Source organism: Silene latifolia, chromosome 5, assembly GCF_048544455.1.
Source record: "Silene latifolia isolate original U9 population chromosome 5, ASM4854445v1, whole genome shotgun sequence".
In the NCBI taxonomy this organism is placed as follows: domain Eukaryota; kingdom Viridiplantae; phylum Streptophyta; class Magnoliopsida; order Caryophyllales; family Caryophyllaceae; genus Silene; species Silene latifolia.
The window spans coordinates 8,783,208-8,803,409 of record NC_133530.1 but is presented as its reverse complement, the minus strand read 5'-3'; the positions used below and the strand labels follow the sequence as shown (position 1 = coordinate 8,803,409).

Genomic DNA, 20,202 nt, shown 5'->3' with positions numbered 1-20,202 from the left:
AGTATTTGGTAAGTCCAATATCAATCGCGAATAGTGTTATATGAGTTTTGTTTATACGGTTGTTTGTTTTATGACATTTAACCTTTTGTTTGCAAGTTTCTTTACAGTGGAATGGTGTCACTTAATTACATTTAATCGACATAAAAAGTGATAATTCACATGAAAAGTGATTAGAATGGCAATATTATTGAACATCGTCTGTCACGCCCACCCACTCCCTAGATACACTTATAAGCACTCTAGATACACGTATATGTAGTCCAGGTACGCATATAAACACATATGGATATGTGTACCTAGACTACTTAGAAATGTATCTAGTCTCATCCTAGATGTATCCACCACTGTGACTCCACCACCAACTGCCATCAACTACAACTACCCAGTACCCACCACCAACCAGGCCACCACACCACACCAACTACCACCAGCGGACCACCACCAAGCCCTATCCCCGCCATCGGACCGACTCCCACAACCACTTCAAAACTACATCGATGACATCACCAGGCTCGCAGCCGTGTCGGGGACATCACCGACCACTCAGGACATTAACCGACAACACTGACTACCTATCACCGTAGGCAACACGAGCACTCTACCATTTTGCACAAAAAACCCGACAATCCAACCCGCCACACAGTAAAAATTGAATTCCAAATCTACAAAAAAAGAGTTGGCATTTCAAAGACATTGTCGAGATCTGAATGTCGACAATCCAACCCACTTCTAGTCCTAACTTTTTTTCCGAAATTCGAGATCTGAATGTCGTATCTCGGACATAACATACGTCGACAACGGCGCATTTCCGGCGATAAGCCGATAACTTACCTCGATACAGTACAGGCGACGACGGCGGGTGAATCGCAGGGTTGGAAACCATTAGAGAGGAAATAAGGGAGAGAAGTGGCGCATCTCCGGAGATAGAGTGGTCGGGAGGCGCGTCGTGGGTGATTAGTGGCGGTGCCGGCGGTGTGGTGATGGTTGAAGAGAGAGGGGAAGCGAGGGGTAATATAGGTTTGTCACTTTGTGTTGTTTATACGGAGTATATGAGGAGTGTAGCGTTATTGTGTTTTGGTTTTTAAATTAGTTCGCACGATTTCGCACCGAACTTTAGGTTCGCACGAGATCCTATTTCTATATATATATATATATATATATATATATATATATATATATATATATAAACTTCATATTTGTTTTATTTTCCTAAAAAAAGTATTTTATTAATCAAACACTCTTTTATTCTTATGTCAATATTATGTTAACGAGATTATTTGTTGGTCATGCGGTATACATAAAATCTTAGACATGAACGATGTACTATATGTTTACATTCCATTTTATTGTGAAATTTATCATACATTATTTTAATATCAGGTCTGTGGCAACAAGAAAAACTAGTCTTAACTATAATGGGTAGTAATATGCAAATCAGCCTAAAAATAATAATATTAATGTTGAAATAAACTACTCTAAACTGAACTGAATTAGACCGATCTGAACTGAAGTGAACTGAATGGAGCTAAAAGTGAAATTAAAGTTGACAACCTTAAACCAGTGGTCTTTCAGTTCGCAGTTCTTCTCCTCTTTGGTCCTTCGTTGTGTTTCCTTGTTCCATTGAAATCTAAAACCTGGGCTAGTTGCCACCAAAACCATGGATGAATTTCCCAACAAGGTAAGTTATTTACTCCATTCTTACTGCTTTATATATTTATCTTTAGATCAAAACCCAAACCCTAATTTTCTTCATCCTTAATAGATAAATCGACTTTCTTTTTTCTAGATTTGTTTCGAATTTCAAAGCTTCTTAGCAGCTATGTAGACGAAGCTTGACCCGCAGCTAGGGATGTCAGCGGGGGTAAAGTGGATACCGCCGCGCACCCGCCCCAGTTGGGCGGGTACGGGTACAAAAATTCCACCCGTCATTGGTGAGGGTGGGGCGGGGTGGGTTTTATGTCATACCCGCCTACCCACCAATTATTAATAAATGCTCCCTTTGTCCCGGTCATTTGTTGTCTTGTCCTTTCTATTTTAAGAATGAACTTAATGAACAATTTGATCATTCACACGCAATTTGATCCACTTGTCATTTAGTAATTGCCCCCCTCCTCTTTCTTTGGTTTTTGTGCCAAAACCAAAGGACAACAATTGACCGGGACGGAGGGAGTATATATTTTATGACCCGAAAACCAAATTGACCCAACTCGTGTTTGATTGTTTCAGGTGCAGGATCCTGGAGTAATACAATGGGAAGAAGATGATGATAATGAGCCTGAATTTATCACCTTGCTAAGAACCCGGACAGAAGATTTTGGAGTCGGTTTACAATTGGAAACCATCATTCGTACTGATAATAAGCGAGAATTTGTCTCTTTTTTGAAAAGACAAAAATTTGACTATAGTTCTATGAATTATAACGACTTCCAGACGAGACTGTTGAAGTTGCTATGTTATCGTCGTGCCATTGGCTGTGCAACTGCATTGCTTAATGGAGAAACTGTATTGCCAACGGTGGATCTGAATGAACAACTATTAACTGATCCACTTGCAGATGAATTTGAAGAATATTTTCCTACCCCATTACGGATCGCTGCTGAAGTTTTATGCTATGGGTTAACGGAGTTATTTATACAACATGGTGCCAACCCCAGTCGCGATGGTTCGGAGTCCAGAGTGGAACTTTCACAACTTCCACTTAATTTCGCTCTAGATGCTTTATGGTACTTGATTAACTAATCTGTCCTTGCTTTTATGGTTCCTTTGACGCTTTTTATTGAATTTCGGATCATGACCCGCCCTTCTGGTTTTGCTTTCTGATTTGTAGCCGTCATAAAATCGTGAGAGACTTTCCTGCTGGAGAATCTGTACACAAGCTCTTTTCCTTATTCCGTCTTCAGGAGTTGGTAAAAATCTCATTTAATGGTTGATTGATTGATTGATTTCAGTCACATTAATGTCCTGATTGATACGGAATATAATATACTGTTGTGCTTTGCAGAAGGAGCCTTTTGATACAATCAAATTGCTGGTGTCAAGGACAAAACAGGTTATTAATCTCGGTGTCTGCTGTGTAGAGGAATGGAATCTTGTTAAGCTGGCTGCTTTGCTAATGGTTGCTTCGGACAAGTTGGTGATTGGTGACGACATATATAGTAGCCCAATTCCCATGTTAATTGGGTTACAACATGGCCTAGAATCAGATTTGGAGAAAAAGCAAGTTATGAGATCTATGTGGCAGGCCTTTAGTCTCGTGGAGAGGTCTGCCAATTTTCTTAAGGAAAATCGTGCTACTCTAATGGTTGAGGTATGATTTCTCACTTCTAGTACGTTAGATATTAGATTGTAAGGAATAGGAATTGACAATAATAAAACCACACCCAATCAACTTCGCTTTCCTAATAGAACAATTCATTAGTGCTCTATTGAGATAAGACTATGTTCTGCACACAAAGACATAGATATAACTTTAAGTTTTTGTATGTAGCTTGTTAATTTGTTCAAGATGCAGAAGATCAAATTTAATCCCTTCATAGTAATTCGAAATGAAAAACCATACCATAAATTCGTAAATAATTATGCAAGCGACTACTTCCCGAACTTACCCATCCATGAACCAACCCCGAGTTATGCTATGCTAAATGAACCGGTAATTACACCTAAATCACCAACATCCCCCCCCCCCCCCCCACAAAACCCCTCCACCCCCACTTAAGCATAATTCTAGATTTGTATAAGCTAACTAACATTACCAATTTATGCGTAAAGTAGTTTTGATACTCGTGCATTGTACGGGCTAGTTTTGTCCTCATGTATAGCTTTTTGTTTATTAAGATTGTGATTGCCGTTTTATATTACCATTGAAATTATCTTCGAATGTTACTAATAAAATGATAGTCGTGTTTATTAAGCATCTGAATTCTCATCTGATAATAGTAAGTAATTATATGTATGCGAAGGTGATACACACCACTACTCTAAATTGATTTTTTAACCTTTTTGCTTTGTTTTTTTTTTCCCCAAAAGCCGTTTTGCTTTATCAAAGGGTAGTCTAGCTACAACGTGGTGAAATAAGTTTTAAGAAATTAAACAAAAAATTATGATTATAATGCTTATTAAACTCCTACAACGTGATATTCATCTTTGAAAAAAAAGGAAAATAAGAAAGATATACTCCGTATCATGCATGTTAGTCTAACTAAGACTCTCGCTTGGAAATATATGAAGTCAAACACCCAAATGTCATTTGCTTATATGGACAAAAATGAGAAATGTGGGAAATTTAAGAATGATATGAATGGATATTGTGAAAACGAAAGAAGATTATCAACCTTCTTTAAATTTGTTCTTTGTTAATTTCCCGCATAGTCGTATATGGCTTAATTACTCCATATAATCCTGCACCTTGTTTTAAATATGAATTCGTAACTGGTATCATGATGCGTAGGCGACATCGCTTTTCTCTGCATTACCAAATAATTTCATCACACACATTGTCAAACATGGACCATGATAACAATTATGTCCAATAAAGAAATTACATAGTATAAGAAAAAAATTGAAACCCACCTATTGACTCCGTTGTAAATCACATAAAGAAATTTCATATAATTGTTAGTGTAAGAGAAAATAAAAATTAACATGCTTAAACTTATAAACAAAATAACAAGAATCATAAAATAAAAAAAAATTATGGTGCAAAACACCTTAAAGATGACAATTTATAGAATGAAAACGGTAGGAATCATATCATTTTATGGAGGTACTCCCTCCTATTTTCTAAGTTCTTCCACATTACTTTTGGCAAGTATTTAGTGGTATGGTGGTTTGTGAATGTAAATGAAAGTAAGAGAGAGAATGTGGGGTTACAAGTTATTGACAAATAAGGAAAGTGGAAAAATCTTTGTGAATTTGTCGTTTTAGGAAAAGTGGAAGATCTTAGAGAATATGAGAGAGTATTTAAAAGACGATATACCAAGGTGCATACTTAAAGTCATGGATTATTATTAGCTTTTATTAAAAGAGCAATTAATTCGTGCATGCATATTTTGTCTAATAACTCTTGCCTTATCCTCTTTCGAGTGTTATTTTAAAACCTTTGTAACCATTCACTTACCTCTTCATTCTTCGATTCTCTTAAGGAGTTACTCCCTCGGTCCCGGTCATTTGTTGTCTTATTCCATTTTTGGATGTCTCAATCAATTATTGTCCTTTCTATTTTAGGATTGCATTTGATGAGCAATTTGATCATTCACTTGTCATCTTATAATTGCCCTCCTTCCCATTCCCTTGGTCTTTGTGCCAAAACCAAACGACAACAATTGACCAGGACGGAGGGAGTATTAATTATGGAGTATTTATATTTATATTGAGTTAGTATGAGTCGGACAAATATGTGTAGGAAGTGACATGACTTTTTGTTAATGCTAGGTGGCATTTAATCGGTGTTTTAAGTTTACCTTTTAATAAGATTGTATAGATCATGGTTACTTCGATACGTCGGACATCGGCGTATCCCGTGTCGATACGATACGATACGGGATATGACGGGATACGTCCCCGACACGCCGGAATGGGACACGACTAAGGTCACGGCCCAAATGAATGAGAAAACTTACCTTGTTGCTCTCACGAAGCTCTTCAAATATGAAGATCTGGTCCTTCACCCAGATCTGGTTACATTCATGGATGTAATCAATGCTGGGAGAAGGAGAAGACCTCAAAAACTTAGCAATATGGGTGTGAGGAGGAGACAACGAGAACTCGAGAAGGGGGAAAAGAAGAAGATAGAGAAAGTGTAATGTGAAAAAATGAGTATTGCGGCTGGGAAGTGGGTTGCACATTAGGGTTTCAATTTTAGGAAAAGAAGAGCAAGTGGGTCAGTGGGTAGTTAGTGGGTAGTTGGACTGTAACACAATATTTTACTCCTCACATTTACTAAAGTTGTAAATTGTACTATTACACGTATATATCACTTATAAAACTCAGAACATGTCATACAAACCACAAGTCTACAATACATTTTTTTAATAATTTCCCAATTTATGGAAAAAAAAATAGAATATATGTATATAATAAATAAGACGTGTCGTATCCGTGTCTAAAAAATAGTCAAAATACTCCTTTGACCGTATTCCCGTATCTATTAAAATTCAAAATCACGTGTCTGATACTCCGATACGTATCGGATATGATACTTCATACCTATGTCGGAGTAACATAGGTATAGATGAAATGTCACGAAGATTGTGATTGCCGTTTTATCATTAGACCCTTTTACACATTTTGAATGCATGAAAGATAATTCACACATAAATTAAATTTACTTCTAAAGTTACTAAACCGACACTTATTTACAAGCCTAGTGTCCTATATCTATTCATGAACATTTGACGAGCTATACTTCATGTTCAAATAGGTTGATTTTTTTCATCGTGTCATTTCTACACTTTTTCAAAAGATGAAATAAGAAGATAGACTTCAACCTTACCCAACATGCAAGTTGAATTGGATATTCTATTGTTAAAGATTTATTCGAGTCTTCAACCCATCCTGTCAACCAACTTTATAACCAAGTCCCTAATTGATCCTTCATGCAAAGTGATCAACTAGAATTGAGATCTCACAAAATAACTGATATCATCCCATTTTAAAAATTTTATATACCACATTTTGACGTCACTGGTGCGGCCGTTACCATAATTCACTTGATTGTAAACTACCATGTGGAGAAAATAACCATTTACCATATGCATACAACCATTCTTCTAAAATTGAAGAAAACCGACATATGATAGACCATAAATCACGACTCATTTTTATACTTTCACACTTGTCTAATGTTTGCCAAACATGAGTACTACTATGAGTAGTATTTTTACTCAACTTTTCAACTACATTAAGGTGCTGTTTGGCCTTGCTTATGTAAAATAGTTTTTTCTTTTTAAAATGAGTTTATTCACAAGTTACTTTTCGGAAAAATTTCGGTTGTTTGGCCAAACTTTTGTAAAAACGTTTTTTTAATATATATTTATGTTTGGCCTAACTACTTTTTAGGCATGAGAGTGAAAAGTAGAAGGAGAAGTAACAATTTCCTACTTCTACTTTTAGGGGTTAGTTCAAGGTTACATGGTTCGGGATTCGGTCCGGTTCGAGTTCGGAGTTCGCTACTTATGGTGAACTCGGTTTGGAAGAGTGTATTAAAGCTCAGAATTGGGTTCGCTTTCCAAAAATAACTTTCTTTAAATAACATAAAATAAATTCCAAATTCCAAAACAATGTAAAATAAAGTTATCCCACTTTCCACTAAAAACAAATAAATTCCGTAATCTTCTATTTACCCCCTCAACCACTAAAAACAAAAGAGTAATATTATCCCACTTTCCAAGACTGACTAAGTCAGTCACTGTTTTCAAAGTCATCGGTCATCCGTCATCATCTTTATCCTTTCATCTTCAATTTCATCTTACTGCAACTCCCTTCCTCATGTTTTGTAAAAAAAAAAAAAAAAAAAAAACAACAAGCCAATAATTGCTTCATCTTCGGTCTTCCTCCAACAGTCCAACCCCCTTTCATCTTCAATCTTCATCTTCCTCCAACTCCCTTCCTCATATTCCTTTTTTCAAGCCAATAATTGCTTCGAAATTTTAAAGCTTCGGCCTTCGCGGACTTATCTTCTTCATGGAATCAGATCCTTTCAACAATGGCGTCCAACAATCCAAGGTACCATACTAACATTAATTTACACTTCATTTTTATCCCACTTTGCTTCGCTTGGGCTTGTTTATTCTTCCGACAAGGGTTCGCCGGAAAGACCGACCTGGTCCACGAATTCCGCCGGACCGTTCGCGAACGAACCCAGATTCAGTTCGACCGAACTGGGTCGTGGCTCGTGGGGGCGAACCCCGACCCTGGTATCCTTGGGTTAGTTATCAACTTTTGGCTTTTTTTAAACACTTTTAATCCTCCCTAATTTATAGTGTTTGGCCTAATTTCTACTTTCACAATTGCAAGAACACTTTTAAAGCTAGGCCAAACACCACCTAAATACAATAAAATGTGAATCTTGAGTAATGATACCACTTTAATTATTTTGGTTAAAAGCACCACACTCGACGCCATGGGAGTACAAACAGAGAATAATGATCACAAAGTTATGTTACCATACACAACAGCCGCTAGTGTTTTTTTTTCTTCTTCTTTTCGATTTGATCGCAAACTTATGTCATGCTTATTAGTACCAAATGGAACAGCCAGTAGAAACTATATTGATCTTGCAAAGATATCAACTAGTAAGCCACCATGATTAGATTCATATATCCATTTCACAAAATAGGTAGAAATCAATGGTAGCAAAACAACACACTAAACAAGTGAGCAAATCACCATTATTCGAGTGTTACAATGATGAGAGTAATTATCAAGATTTAAGCCCCTCAAATTTCCATGATCTCGGGCCTTACATATGTATACCCACATGTTGCTAATAATCACCCACATTTCCGTGAACCATAATTAAAATGGCAAGGATTCACATATATACTCTAATATTAGGCAGTGGTTACTATTTGACAAACAATAGTCTAACAAGCAACAATTTCATCATCGATGATCATGTAACATTAACACAATATGTGATCTCACAAGTCATCCAACTCATTAATCGCAAATACAACAGTGCAAAATAAACTAAACATATCGCAATAATACTATACGACTGTATTCACTAACTCATTTTACCCCTCGTAATCGACTTCTAGTATTCATCAACATAGCTTTTAATGAACATACTACTTAACTTCATACATGTTGATCAATAAATAAACATTTATACGTCTATGATACAGATGCATATACCAATGTAATAGAGAAAACAAGGTTCAACCCAACCAGCCAGTCAGTCAGCGATCCACCCTCAAGCTCATTCTGTCATCAAAGGGCGGTCCTATTGCTATCATTAATCACCCCGCTCACTCAGGAAGCCACCATCGCATTTGTTTAATGGAATAGCATGAACATCAAAAACTATTACATGTATTATTCACTTGAATGATTGTCATCATCATGCAGTAAGACTAATGCATTATGATTTCACACCATCATGCCTCTGTCTTGATTCTCAATTTAATTAATATTATAACAAAAAAACACAAGCCAATCTTATTACTCAAACCAAACTCAGTATGTTTAACTTTTATGATAGATAATTTTACTTATCTGATGCAGTTTCCCTTTCCAACATAGTATCATTGTTGCAAGTGATAGGATGTATGGAGGACATACAAGAAAGTGAGTAACTATGAGTAATTGAACAATAAATGGCTAGAATGATTAAACAAATACCAAACAATACTTGATGGGTAACGCACCGCGTCTTGCTTCTTGTCTCTACAGGCCCTCGTTGGCTAAGTTTGGTAAACGTTAAAACAAAAATACATGACTGCATCAATCCCTTTGCCTATTAGATGATAATAGATAGAGGATTTGCGAGAGACTCATAAATTGTAATTTAGTAAAAACGAATCCAGCTAATTTTCAACTCAAACCATCTTTCCAGGTGATAAAAAAAATCCCAAGGACAGTTTTTTCTCCCTACTAATTTTCTGTTGTATATAGTGTAGCTCGAGACTATTGCATCTTTTTATAAAAATACTAATTTAACTTTTTTCACAATTGTTTCACAGGATGAGGTGGTTCCACCTGACGTAGCGTATAAATTTCTTACGGAAGTGAAACTACATGACAAGGGAACCCATATGGTCTCAGCTGACTTGGATAGGTAAAGAATAAGGATAGTTTTTAATTATGAATTTTGGCTATAGGGCATTGGTTGTTTATTACCTCTATATTCTGATTAGGATATTTTGTCGGATGCCACCTTTAGTTTATTAAAATATACTGTTCTTTTTCTTTTGCGTTTTGCTGTCTTTATTTATTTTGCCGAACACTACCAAAGTCACTGTTCTAGCAATATTTTATTGTATAAGTATTGTTTCTCAACCTAATGAGAATATTGTAATCTGCAATTAACTAGGTTTGTAGCTGAGCTCTTGCAAAGGAGTGGAGGTGAGAGAATTCTGACAGCCGTAGCTTTCAATAGTGTTCTTATTTTTTAATTTCTTTTTACAATTAAAGTAAAAGCTTCAACTATATTGACAGTACAAATGTGTGAGTATGCTATTTGTACAAAAACCTAAGGGAGCAGAACAAGCGTACCATAGAAGTCTCTAAACATCTATTTTTCAAACAGGTTTTTTGGAGACATCTCTTGTGGAAAAGAAGTGTTTAAAAACCCCGACTACGCGCGTAAGTACCTAATTCACTACGTGTTAGCTTTCACATTCTAAGTATTTGAGCAATTAAGTTCGTATGCTGTGTATCTCTCATGGGTTGACTACTTGACTCTCATTTGATTTGACATGTTTTGATTACTTCTATTTCTGGGAAATAACCTTCCAAATGCCCAGATCTATCACGAAAAGAGTTTGTTGCTACCACCCCTTTCCACATTATAGGGGAGGTAGTTGTGGAAACATTCTAGGGGGAAGTTGTAGAAGCATTCATGTTATATACTCCCTCATTCCATACTGTCCCTTGGGAAGAAATATACCCCCGTCATTCCATTGACAACATAAATCTTAAATATGACCTGTAAAATTGGGGATACCATGAATGGGATGGAGGGAGTATATGAAAAGAATTATGAGCTGAAATTTGTCCTCATCAATAAAATACAATGAGAGGTGCATTCTACTTTTAGGCTTTTATCCCCAGATAGTCCGTTGACCTTGTAAGGGGACGTGCTTGATTTCCCGTGTCTGGACTTTGGAGCAGGTTTGAAAATTTGTCGGAGTTGTATGCATTATTTGTTGAGCATCTAATCACAGCTGAATTTTTAGTTTTAAAAAATGCGGCTCAGGCGTGCCTAAGGCTAAGCCTCGCTGAGGCACTAGGAAAAACGGTTTGGCGCCTTAGGAGCGCTTTTGGATAAGGCGCGGTCAATGAGCCACCCTTCAACGTAGTTTACATTTCTTTTCTTTATTACGCCCTTCCTTTGGCTCTAGACACCCAACTGTTATTTCTATATCTAGTATCCCTTTTTAAAATCCAAAAAAGGGTATAGTTGGCCCAAAACTTTATTTTGTAAAAAGACTGCGCCTTGTGTCCCTACGGCGCACGCCTTTGCCTCGCACTATGTGCTTCATTACCTCGTGCCCTTGTCTCTTCTTTGCGGCTTGCGCCTTCTAATCCAAGCAGCTGATCATCTCTGTTTCTCGACTAAACCTTCAGTACTACGATGGTTTAGGGAGGCAACCTTGAAGATGCTTCTAATCCCTACTTACCCACTCACACATTTCTAATGAATAGTTAAAACTTGAGTGATGCCTTATACAAAAGGGCACACAAGCTACATGAATATAATTTGTTTTCTTGAGTGATTTTGTAGCGACAACTTGTTAGTGCTGCCTTATACAGAAGGGCAGATATCGAAACGACACTTTACCTTTGCTTTCAATTTCGTTTTTGTTATGTGGGCTTCTTTTTTTCTTTAACGTAAATACTAACTTTTGACTTTTTCACTGACATGAAACTACATGTGGAGCAGAAGCGCGTGTTCTCAGCTGAAATAGATTGGTAAAAATAATTGTGAATTTTGCTTGAGGTTTTTGGTTGATATTTTCCGCATTTTTGTTTTAATTTTTGGTTGATAAATGTTACTATTTCTTAACCTAATGAGTAAATTACAATTGACCAGGTGGGCAGCACAGCTTCGAATAGGGGATAAAGGTGAGACAATTCTGACAAGCATAGCTACCAATTCTCGAGAAAACATTTAAGTGAATAACCAATCATAGAAATCTCTTAACCTCTCTTTTGCAAACAGTTCTACTGGAAGCACGTCTTATGAAGAAAATGAGATCAAAATTGATGTATTCTGAGGTAAGCACCTAAATCACTGTAAGCAATAAAATCTGTTTGCAATGTTCACTTATTGTCTATTGACTTCTGTTTGATTTGATAATTGATATGGTTGGGTTAATTTTAATCCTGGGAAAGGACATGCCAAATCTTGCATGAAAAGGAGTGGTCCTACGCACCCCTTTCCTGGTCACTATTTTGGGTGACGATTTGGACTACAGAGGTGTCCGTTTTCAAGTTGGGCGACCGGACATGGATTCCGTGTCCGTACCCGTGTCGGGTCGTACGGACACGGGTACGGAGGGGTAAATGTCGAGTCCGTGTATCATAGCTGGTCACTATTTTGGGTAGTTGGGGGAAACATTGATCCTAATGTCGAGTCCGAGTATCAACAAAATATACAGTGAGGGCTGCTATCTCATTATAGTCCAGCAAAAATTTCTCTCTATGATGAAACATGACTGATACGTGTTGTCTGGACTCTTCTAGATTTTGCCTTCTCCTGTGTTATTAATAGGGAGGAGCAAATAGATCATGATCCTTTTGCTGCAATGATGCTCATGGACCCGTATATAACTCTTAGTCTATTACTACGTAGAAGGTACTAACTATTGCACTAAAAACTTGCATTCATTGGCTACGGGATGGGACAACTTCACTGCAATGTAAAGTGGAATCTTGCATCACAGTTAAAGGCTTGTAGTTAAGTGTATTTCATAGGTATTAAATTGTGTTCATGTGATCTATAGAGTAGCTGTGTTTAGTTTCTGCCCTTTCTGGGCCCTATCACCTAAGTACGTAAAAGCTGATGGCAGGATAGTGCTGTCTCTCGTTTGCTGTTTTGTTGCACACCAATTACTCTATTGCTTGATCTTGATGAGATGTTTGTGTGGTTACACATTAATGCCTTTTTCTTATCTTATTTTATTTTTATTGGAGCAGTGTATTTCCTTTATCCCAGACATCCATCAAATAGAACATGTGCATATTGGGCACGGATTTTTTGATGATCAGATAGATTGTGCCATGCGCTTGGATGACAGAGATACATTTGTTATACTTGTGAATCAAGTGGAATTCTTTGGTAACCTAGATTGTAAGAATAATCTGCCAAAAACCGTGAGAAGACTCATGTTTCGTCATGACAGTGCAAATTGTGTGGCTGCAGTACTTGCTGGCGAGACTGATGCTTTCCTTAGTTTTAGAGACCTGACTGATGTCGGTTGGCCTTTTTTACACAATGCTGCTAAGCTTGGAGCCCCTAAATTAACTGCCCTATTTCTTGAAAATGGCTTTCTGGCTGACGACAGAAGAGACTGTGATGAATTGAAAATTGAGGCAGCATTGCCACTCAATGTTGCACTTGAAAGTATTCGGTATTTCTTACTCTAAACATCTATAGTTGTTGCTCTTCTATTCTTCTTCCGTGGTGTGATTGTTTGCTCTTTGCACAGGGATCATATTATTCACCAAAACTTGAAGGATAATAAGTCCGCCATTGATCTTGTGGTGTCTCTCTGTGCCAGCGAGATTGTATGGTGTTCCAGATCTACCTTTTAGTTGGAATATATTGTTGTCGTGTTGCATAGAGTTTGATCCATTTCATGCATGTGCATGTGTGCGCGCCATCCTCGTGTGCTCACACACAGAAATTTGTTGATAGGATAATCTGGGCAGGTCTTTAATTCTTTATGACCAATTCCTGGCTGATATGACCAATTCTATCCCGATAAGTACGAACTTAGCCAATGACCAATAAAAAATGCCTTGATAATTGAGCTATTATGTACCTGTTAGTTGTACTCCCATATTCGTAATTATATGTTTTCATCCATAGACCCACATATATGTATCGATGTGTAAGTATGTATGCATATAGACTAAAGAGTAATCATATTGAATTGATGGTTGTAAAAAATCCCAGATTTTATTCTCTGTTAGTTTTTATCTGATTTGGTTAGTCTGATTGTATCATAGATTTTTGTGTTTTAGGCTTTAGCGTCAGCTTTTTCCACTTTTTTTTTCTCTTATGTAAATTTTGATTTTTGTAAAAATGGATTTCTGTTGCTTTTCTTGTTTGGTTGTGTTCACAGAACCCATTTGCTTTTCCTTTGATAATGAACCCATTTACTCTTTTGGACATAGTTTTCTCTTCTCTTGTTGGTTCTCTTTCTCAACATTTTCTCAACTGACGTGTTCACAAGCCATTAGGTTACCCATATATGTATAAATTTTATGCCACCACTCTTATAAACATTCCTCACCAAAGATACTGTTAGTTAATATCCTTCCATAACTATATATTTCAAACATTTTAATGTTATCGCTCTTATACGATGGTGTCTTCCTCTTATTTCTATTGCTTTTGACAGAGGAATATATTGGAGACTATAAGGTTGCTTGTGCTGAAGATGAAAGATGTCAAGTTTGAACTTTCACTATATTTGAAAGAAGGAAAGATGATCGAGTTGTGTGCATTGCTGATGGTAGCCCATAAAGAGCTCTTGCCATTAATCCATAAAGAGGTCTTGACATTAGCCCATAAAGAGCTCTTGCCTTCACTCACTCACAAAGCTGGAGTAGCTGGTACCATCAGACACTTTTCTACGAGTGCACACACTGTGCACGGGAACTTGTATGAACACAGGGATCTACATGTGGTAAAAGAGACGCTTTTACTACTAGATATATTTGGAAAGATAGGTGACTATCTTTCTGCATATATTAGATTGGAGCCAGATACGGTAATCTACCTATATGTTTTTTTTTATTGTGAGTTATAACTCGGAAAGTGATAGCATTATCAATTTAGTAAGTCCTAAGAATTTTTGTTTGACAAATTGATTGTAAGTTTACCCTTAGACCGTCTTACAAACAAGTAGTAAGTCTTCTCTAGGAACTTGTGATTGGATTTTCCCCGCCCCCTATTTACGGAAAAAATCATGCTAGACTTCTAAATGTGCGCGTATTTGCTCCAACCAAATGTACCCGAACGTGGCTTGCTGGTCAGTATTCGACGCTTATTTAGTAACTCCTGCTTCTTTTCAAGGCAAAAATTTCTCACTTTTAAAAGAAAGGTACACCCTAGGGCTTGCACAAAATATTCTTATTCTTGAATCCATAATGAATATGCAACACAACACTTAAAGAAATAGATATGAGTATATCACTCTTACGTGATGTACAATGTTGTAAGACATCAGTTGTATCCCTAATCACTGTATATTTTCTCATGATCTTGGATTATAATTGTTGCAATTTGTGATCATGATCTTATGATGATTTGTACAAAGATTAGTTGTATGAGTTTTAATTCTTATAAATCATTGATGTGCAGGGCTTTCGTGGCGAATACTCTCATATTTCATGGCTCCTTGTCAGGGCAGGCATTTCTGATGCGCTATATTCAAGAGTCACTATTACTTTTTCCAGGTACACCTGTACCCTTTGCTCATTGTAGTAGCTGGCAGGATGAAGCCAATTCTAGTAAGTGTTTACAGCCGGCCTTTTGGTTCTTGCAGACATCCTTCTGAAGGTCATAAGGAGGTATTAGGAAGGGCAAATCTCAACTTGGTTGAACAATCTTCTCGTGGTCGTAAGGTAGGAATTATTGACCCTGTATCATACTTGGACAGACTACCTTTTGGTTTTGTTTCCATGTCTCCTACTGTCATGTCACATGTGTCATTGTGTATATTTACCTACGTGGATTTATCTTGACGAGTTATTTTACGACGATACAACCGCAATGGGAGTCAGTTGGCCTAGTTATATCACTTGTAGTAGAAAAGTTTCGTATGATAATTAGCACGTGACCACTAATTTAATTAGCGTTTAATTAGAGTTATTTTAGGAACACAAATGACACAGGCAACAGTGGATGATAGGTTGCTCACAGTGTGTTGGATATGCATGTGAATACGTTGTGTTAATTTCTCTGAATTCTTATATTTAAAATGATTGTGGTAATTAGCTCACTTTTTTAAAATGCCCTCTTTCATTTAAACTTTTCAGCGTCATAGGTTATCTAAGGAGTTCGATTTTATAAAAAAATATATATCCATGCCATTTGATAGCTATGATAAGTTGGTCTGAATGGAGAGCTAACGGAGTAGTATTCTTGTGTGACTAATTTTTCAAATTTTGTTCTTTGTACATTATATGGATGGAGTCTAATTCAGGTTTTTTTTTTCTAAGCTTTTTGACGTGAGTAAGTTGTCAAGACAAGCTGTTCTAAGTATGCCGCCAAGACCAGGCACTTATTCGTCTGCAGTGTTTGCTCGTTCTTTCCATACACCTGTGAAAATACATGCACATTTTGCTTCTTCTTTCATACCAGCAAAAAGACTAGTTGATGTGTTGCGTCGTCATCGTCCTCCCATGCAGTGTATTTCCATTGTGGCTGCCTTAACAGGTGGATTCGGGTGTATGTGATGTCTGGGTAATAACCGGGTAACAACAAAAAGTAAGTCTCTTTTTGTGTATCAATTTGCCTTATTATTGGATACACTTTTTAACTTTTTTGGGAAGGGTATTTACTTTTGTGGCAATTTTGGTGTTGGTATTTACAATAGTAAAGCCTTAACTTGGAGTGCCTTTGTCTTTATTTAACTTAGACCTAGATATGAAAGATGCTAGGTAGTTTTCTTTTGGGGATGATCAAGGGGTTGAAATACATGTAAACCATCTATGAAGCATGTTGTTTGTAAAAAGTAAAGGATAAGGACAAACAGAACAAGGAGTAAAAGATATATTACAAAAGCGAAGTAGAGGAAGACTGAGAAAAAATACTATTTAGAGAGAAAGTGACTACGTTGACGAAATCCGAGTTCAAAAATAATTATAAGATCGAAAGTGCTTGAGCGGAGAAAAACTTAGTTTGACAAAAATATTTAATATTGAGTGGCAGCTGTTCTTATGACAACATTATTTATATTATGTACTCCCTCGTTCCGGTCATTTGTATACCTATTCCTTTTTTGGGTGTTTTATTTATTTGTTTACCTTTCTATAATGGGAAGGTTTTTTACGGGTATCATCTTATTGCACTACTATTTACTTGTCATCTTTTAACTACACCCATAAATGATCCCCTCCTATGTCATTAGTTTTTTTTGTGCCAAAAGCTGTGTTACTTCGACTCGACCGACGGCCAGGCGTGCCCCGGCGTGTCCCATGTCTGACACGACACTACGACACTACGACACTCTGGTCAACACGACACGTAGACACGACACTGACACGGTGGAGGCTTCGACAACTTACATGGCACTATTCTCTATGAATGAGTTCATTTTTGTTAAACAATGTCGGCACGTTGATATAGCTTCTTCTCTTCATCTATGGCAGAGGTGTCTCGTGTAACGGCGCTTGTGTTTCAATTATTAGGGCTTGGCTTTGATGGGTTTTTTTGGGTTTCGAAATTTAATGGATTTGGGGTGTCAAGCTGTCAATGTGTCATAATGGGGCTCACGTGCTTAAAGTGCCTACATGGCGGAAGTATTGAGGTTTTTTTTTTTACAGAAAATTCACGTTGTACCCCTAAAATCATGGTACCCAATATTTTTAGTTTATGTACATGTTACCCTCCACGTTTAATTTTTATGCACAACATGTCCTTGTTGTCGCTCTAACAAATTTCAATTGAGCATAACCCATGCACCGGAATTCGGAATTAGCCATTTTTTTGTTCTACACAATTTCTTGTCATAATCTACGATTTGAGAAAAAAAAATCAATTGACATTTTCTAGGGTTTTTTCTCACGAAAACCTAAAATCGACCATAATTTTGATCTTAAATTTTCGAATGACCATTTTTTTATTTTATCAAATTATAGATCTCCAAGAGGTAGTAAAAAAATTGGCCAATTCCGATTTCTGGTCTATAATTTATGCTCAATTGAAGATTCAAAAAACGATAAAAAGAGCATGTCGTACTTCAAAATCAAACCTCAAGGTTTGTGCGCATACTTAAAAAGTTGGGTACCACGTGCAAAATGACATAGTTTAGCGGTACCACGTGAATTTTCCATTTTTTTATGGGTTTTTTTGGATTTCGAAATTTAATGGATATAGGGTTTTTTTTTAATTTGATTGTTTATTTTATTTTATAAAAAATTTTGCAGGGCTTTTTTGACGTCTGTCCATTATGTTAGGTAAGACACACCATTGACTGTGACGGCATGTGTAAAAATTTTCACAAATTCTTGTTTCAGACGGACACTTTTGGTCTTATTTGTCAGACGGATAAAATGTTGCCATTTTTTAAGAAAATGTAACCAATTAATTGACAAAATGTTATGACTAGAGGTGTTATTTTTTACCCTGAAAATGATGTGAACAATAATGGTAACATGTTATCAAAAAATAACAACATTTTATTGTAAAATGATGACATGTTACCCGTCTTATTTCAGACCAAAAGCAATGGTCTTAAGAAAAACGGACCGAAAAATTTTAGAAATTTCGTGTCAGACACGCCTACACGTAACATAGGCCAAAAGAAAAGGTAAACAAATGTATCTACCCTCCCCTTTTATTTGGTGGTTGGAGTATTTGACTTGGGATATGTTTGGATGGAGAGATTTGGAGGGAAAGGAAAGGAAGGGAGAGTAGAGGATTTAAAATCCCTTGTTTGGATAGTAAGTAAGGGTGGAGGGAAATGAAGGGGGAGAGATTTGAAAAGATCCATTTTCCCACCTCCAAGGCAAATCAAAATCTCTCCACAATAGGAAAGATTTGGAGGGAAATGAAGGGGGAGAGATTTGAAACGATCTTTTTTCCCTCCCTTTTCCCCCTATTTTGTTATCCAAACAAGGCCTTAATCTGTCTGGGTGGTGTCCTACTGGTGTCGAAGATTATGCCTAATCAAGCTAATGAGTCATATAATGAAACTTTAAGTATGTATAATTGGCTTAACTGCGCAAAGGCTGAGGGTAACTTTCAAAATTTTGACGATGATTTTCAGTTTACGACTTTAGATCAATTATGTGGAGAATATTTCTTAGTAGACATGGAGATTGGCTTTATGGTAGAAAGTAAGAAAAGTACCCTGGTAGGTGGTTGTTGACATGCTGCAAAGAAATGCGTTTCACAAAAATAAGTTGACACCAAGACATCATCATTATATTCGGCCGATACGGCCTATTCTGCGCGATGTAGCGACTGGCGATGCTTAACTTGCACAACTAATGCTGTGTCTCATTATAGTTTGTGACTGATACTACAGTTTTGACTGATTGACAAATGCTGATTAAATATTCTACATATTATTTTTTGCCATGTGACCATTGTGCGGCGTAGAACGGCCTTATTAAAACCTCGCATATTGATGGCAAAAATGCGGTACATCAACATTATAAGGCTGTTTACGCCATAGACTGTCTTTATTTGAGAATCTGTGCTAGACAAGCGAGGCATGACTCTTCTTTTAGGTTCTGAACGTAGACAAATAATCACACGAGACCGTCTCAATATGAGATTGACTTCTAACTATTCATATATAACTATTAATATATAATTAAATGAATAATTAAGGTTGCTTCTCATATAGACGGGCTCTTAGTACCGAGGGTAAAGGACCTTCAGTTGGATAACCTCGTTAAATGGTGTTTCTTAGAAGCAATTACCAACTGCAACAACCCTATTTCTACCAAATTGGACTCGTTCTATCTAGATTATTGTATGCTGCTTCAAGTCTACTCTTTTTGTCCTAAAATTTTACTCTTGGTTGCAGGGTATTTGTGCTGGTTTTTGGACCGTTGAACTATATTCTCATTGATTGAAAAGGATAGCGGAGAACTCTGGACGTGGATCGTTAATGTCGGTAGAAAATGTGTTCTTTTAATTCCCCTATAAACGTAGATTGTTAATGTCGGTATTGCGTAGTTATGAATCCACTAGGTTCACTGTTTTATAAGCAGTCTTCAAAGTTGTATTGTTAACTCGTGTTTATTGCACTCCTAGAATTGGTACGGTTTATTGCTCTACTAGGATTAAACTTAGAGCAATGGCACAAGTTTATTAGCTGTTTAGCGCTATTCTAAGGCATCAAAGTGTATCTATCACCATCGTCGCCATTTTTCATTTTCTACCTTCTACATCATCTTCCATCAACCTTTTATATATATATACTAGTCGTTGCCCCGCGCCCTACCGGGATAGTCTGGCCTATGGATACTGTGGCCTATGGATGTACGTAGTAACCACACTTGTTACGATGTTTATGATGCGTTTTCCGCTTGCTTACTTTTGGCACGCGGTTTGTGTTAATGAACTTTTAA

The 20,202-nt window shown here is 36.9% G+C and overlaps 1 protein-coding gene across 1 annotated transcript; it reads left to right on the top strand.

The window, feature by feature from the left end:
* The first annotated feature begins 1,566 nt into the window (after positions 1–1,566).
* On the top strand, positions 1,567–20,005 carry LOC141656648 (uncharacterized). Its single transcript, XM_074463611.1, has 17 exons — positions 1,567–1,678; positions 2,227–2,723; positions 2,828–2,906; positions 3,002–3,307; positions 9,684–9,778; positions 10,034–10,065; positions 10,250–10,305; positions 11,606–11,634; positions 11,756–11,787; positions 11,885–11,940; positions 12,862–13,295; positions 13,374–13,452; positions 14,292–14,663; positions 15,257–15,351; positions 15,441–15,519; positions 16,117–16,384; positions 19,656–20,005. The coding sequence occupies exons 1-16, from the start codon at positions 1,658–1,660 to the stop codon at positions 16,351–16,353; spliced, it is 2,499 nt and encodes an 832-aa protein (XP_074319712.1). The 5' UTR covers positions 1,567–1,657; the 3' UTR covers positions 16,354–16,384; positions 19,656–20,005.
* Positions 20,006–20,202: the final 197 nt, after the last annotated feature.

Coding starts and splice junctions, on each gene's coding strand:
- LOC141656648 (XM_074463611.1), top strand. CDS start 1,658: ATGGATGAATTTCCCAACAAG. Junction 9,779..10,033: donor GTCTCAGCTGACTTGGATAG/GTAAAGAATAAG, acceptor GCAATTAACTAG/GTTTGTAGCTGAGCTCTTGC. Junction 14,664..15,256: donor TTAGATTGGAGCCAGATACG/GTAATCTACCTA, acceptor ATTGATGTGCAG/GGCTTTCGTGGCGAATACTC.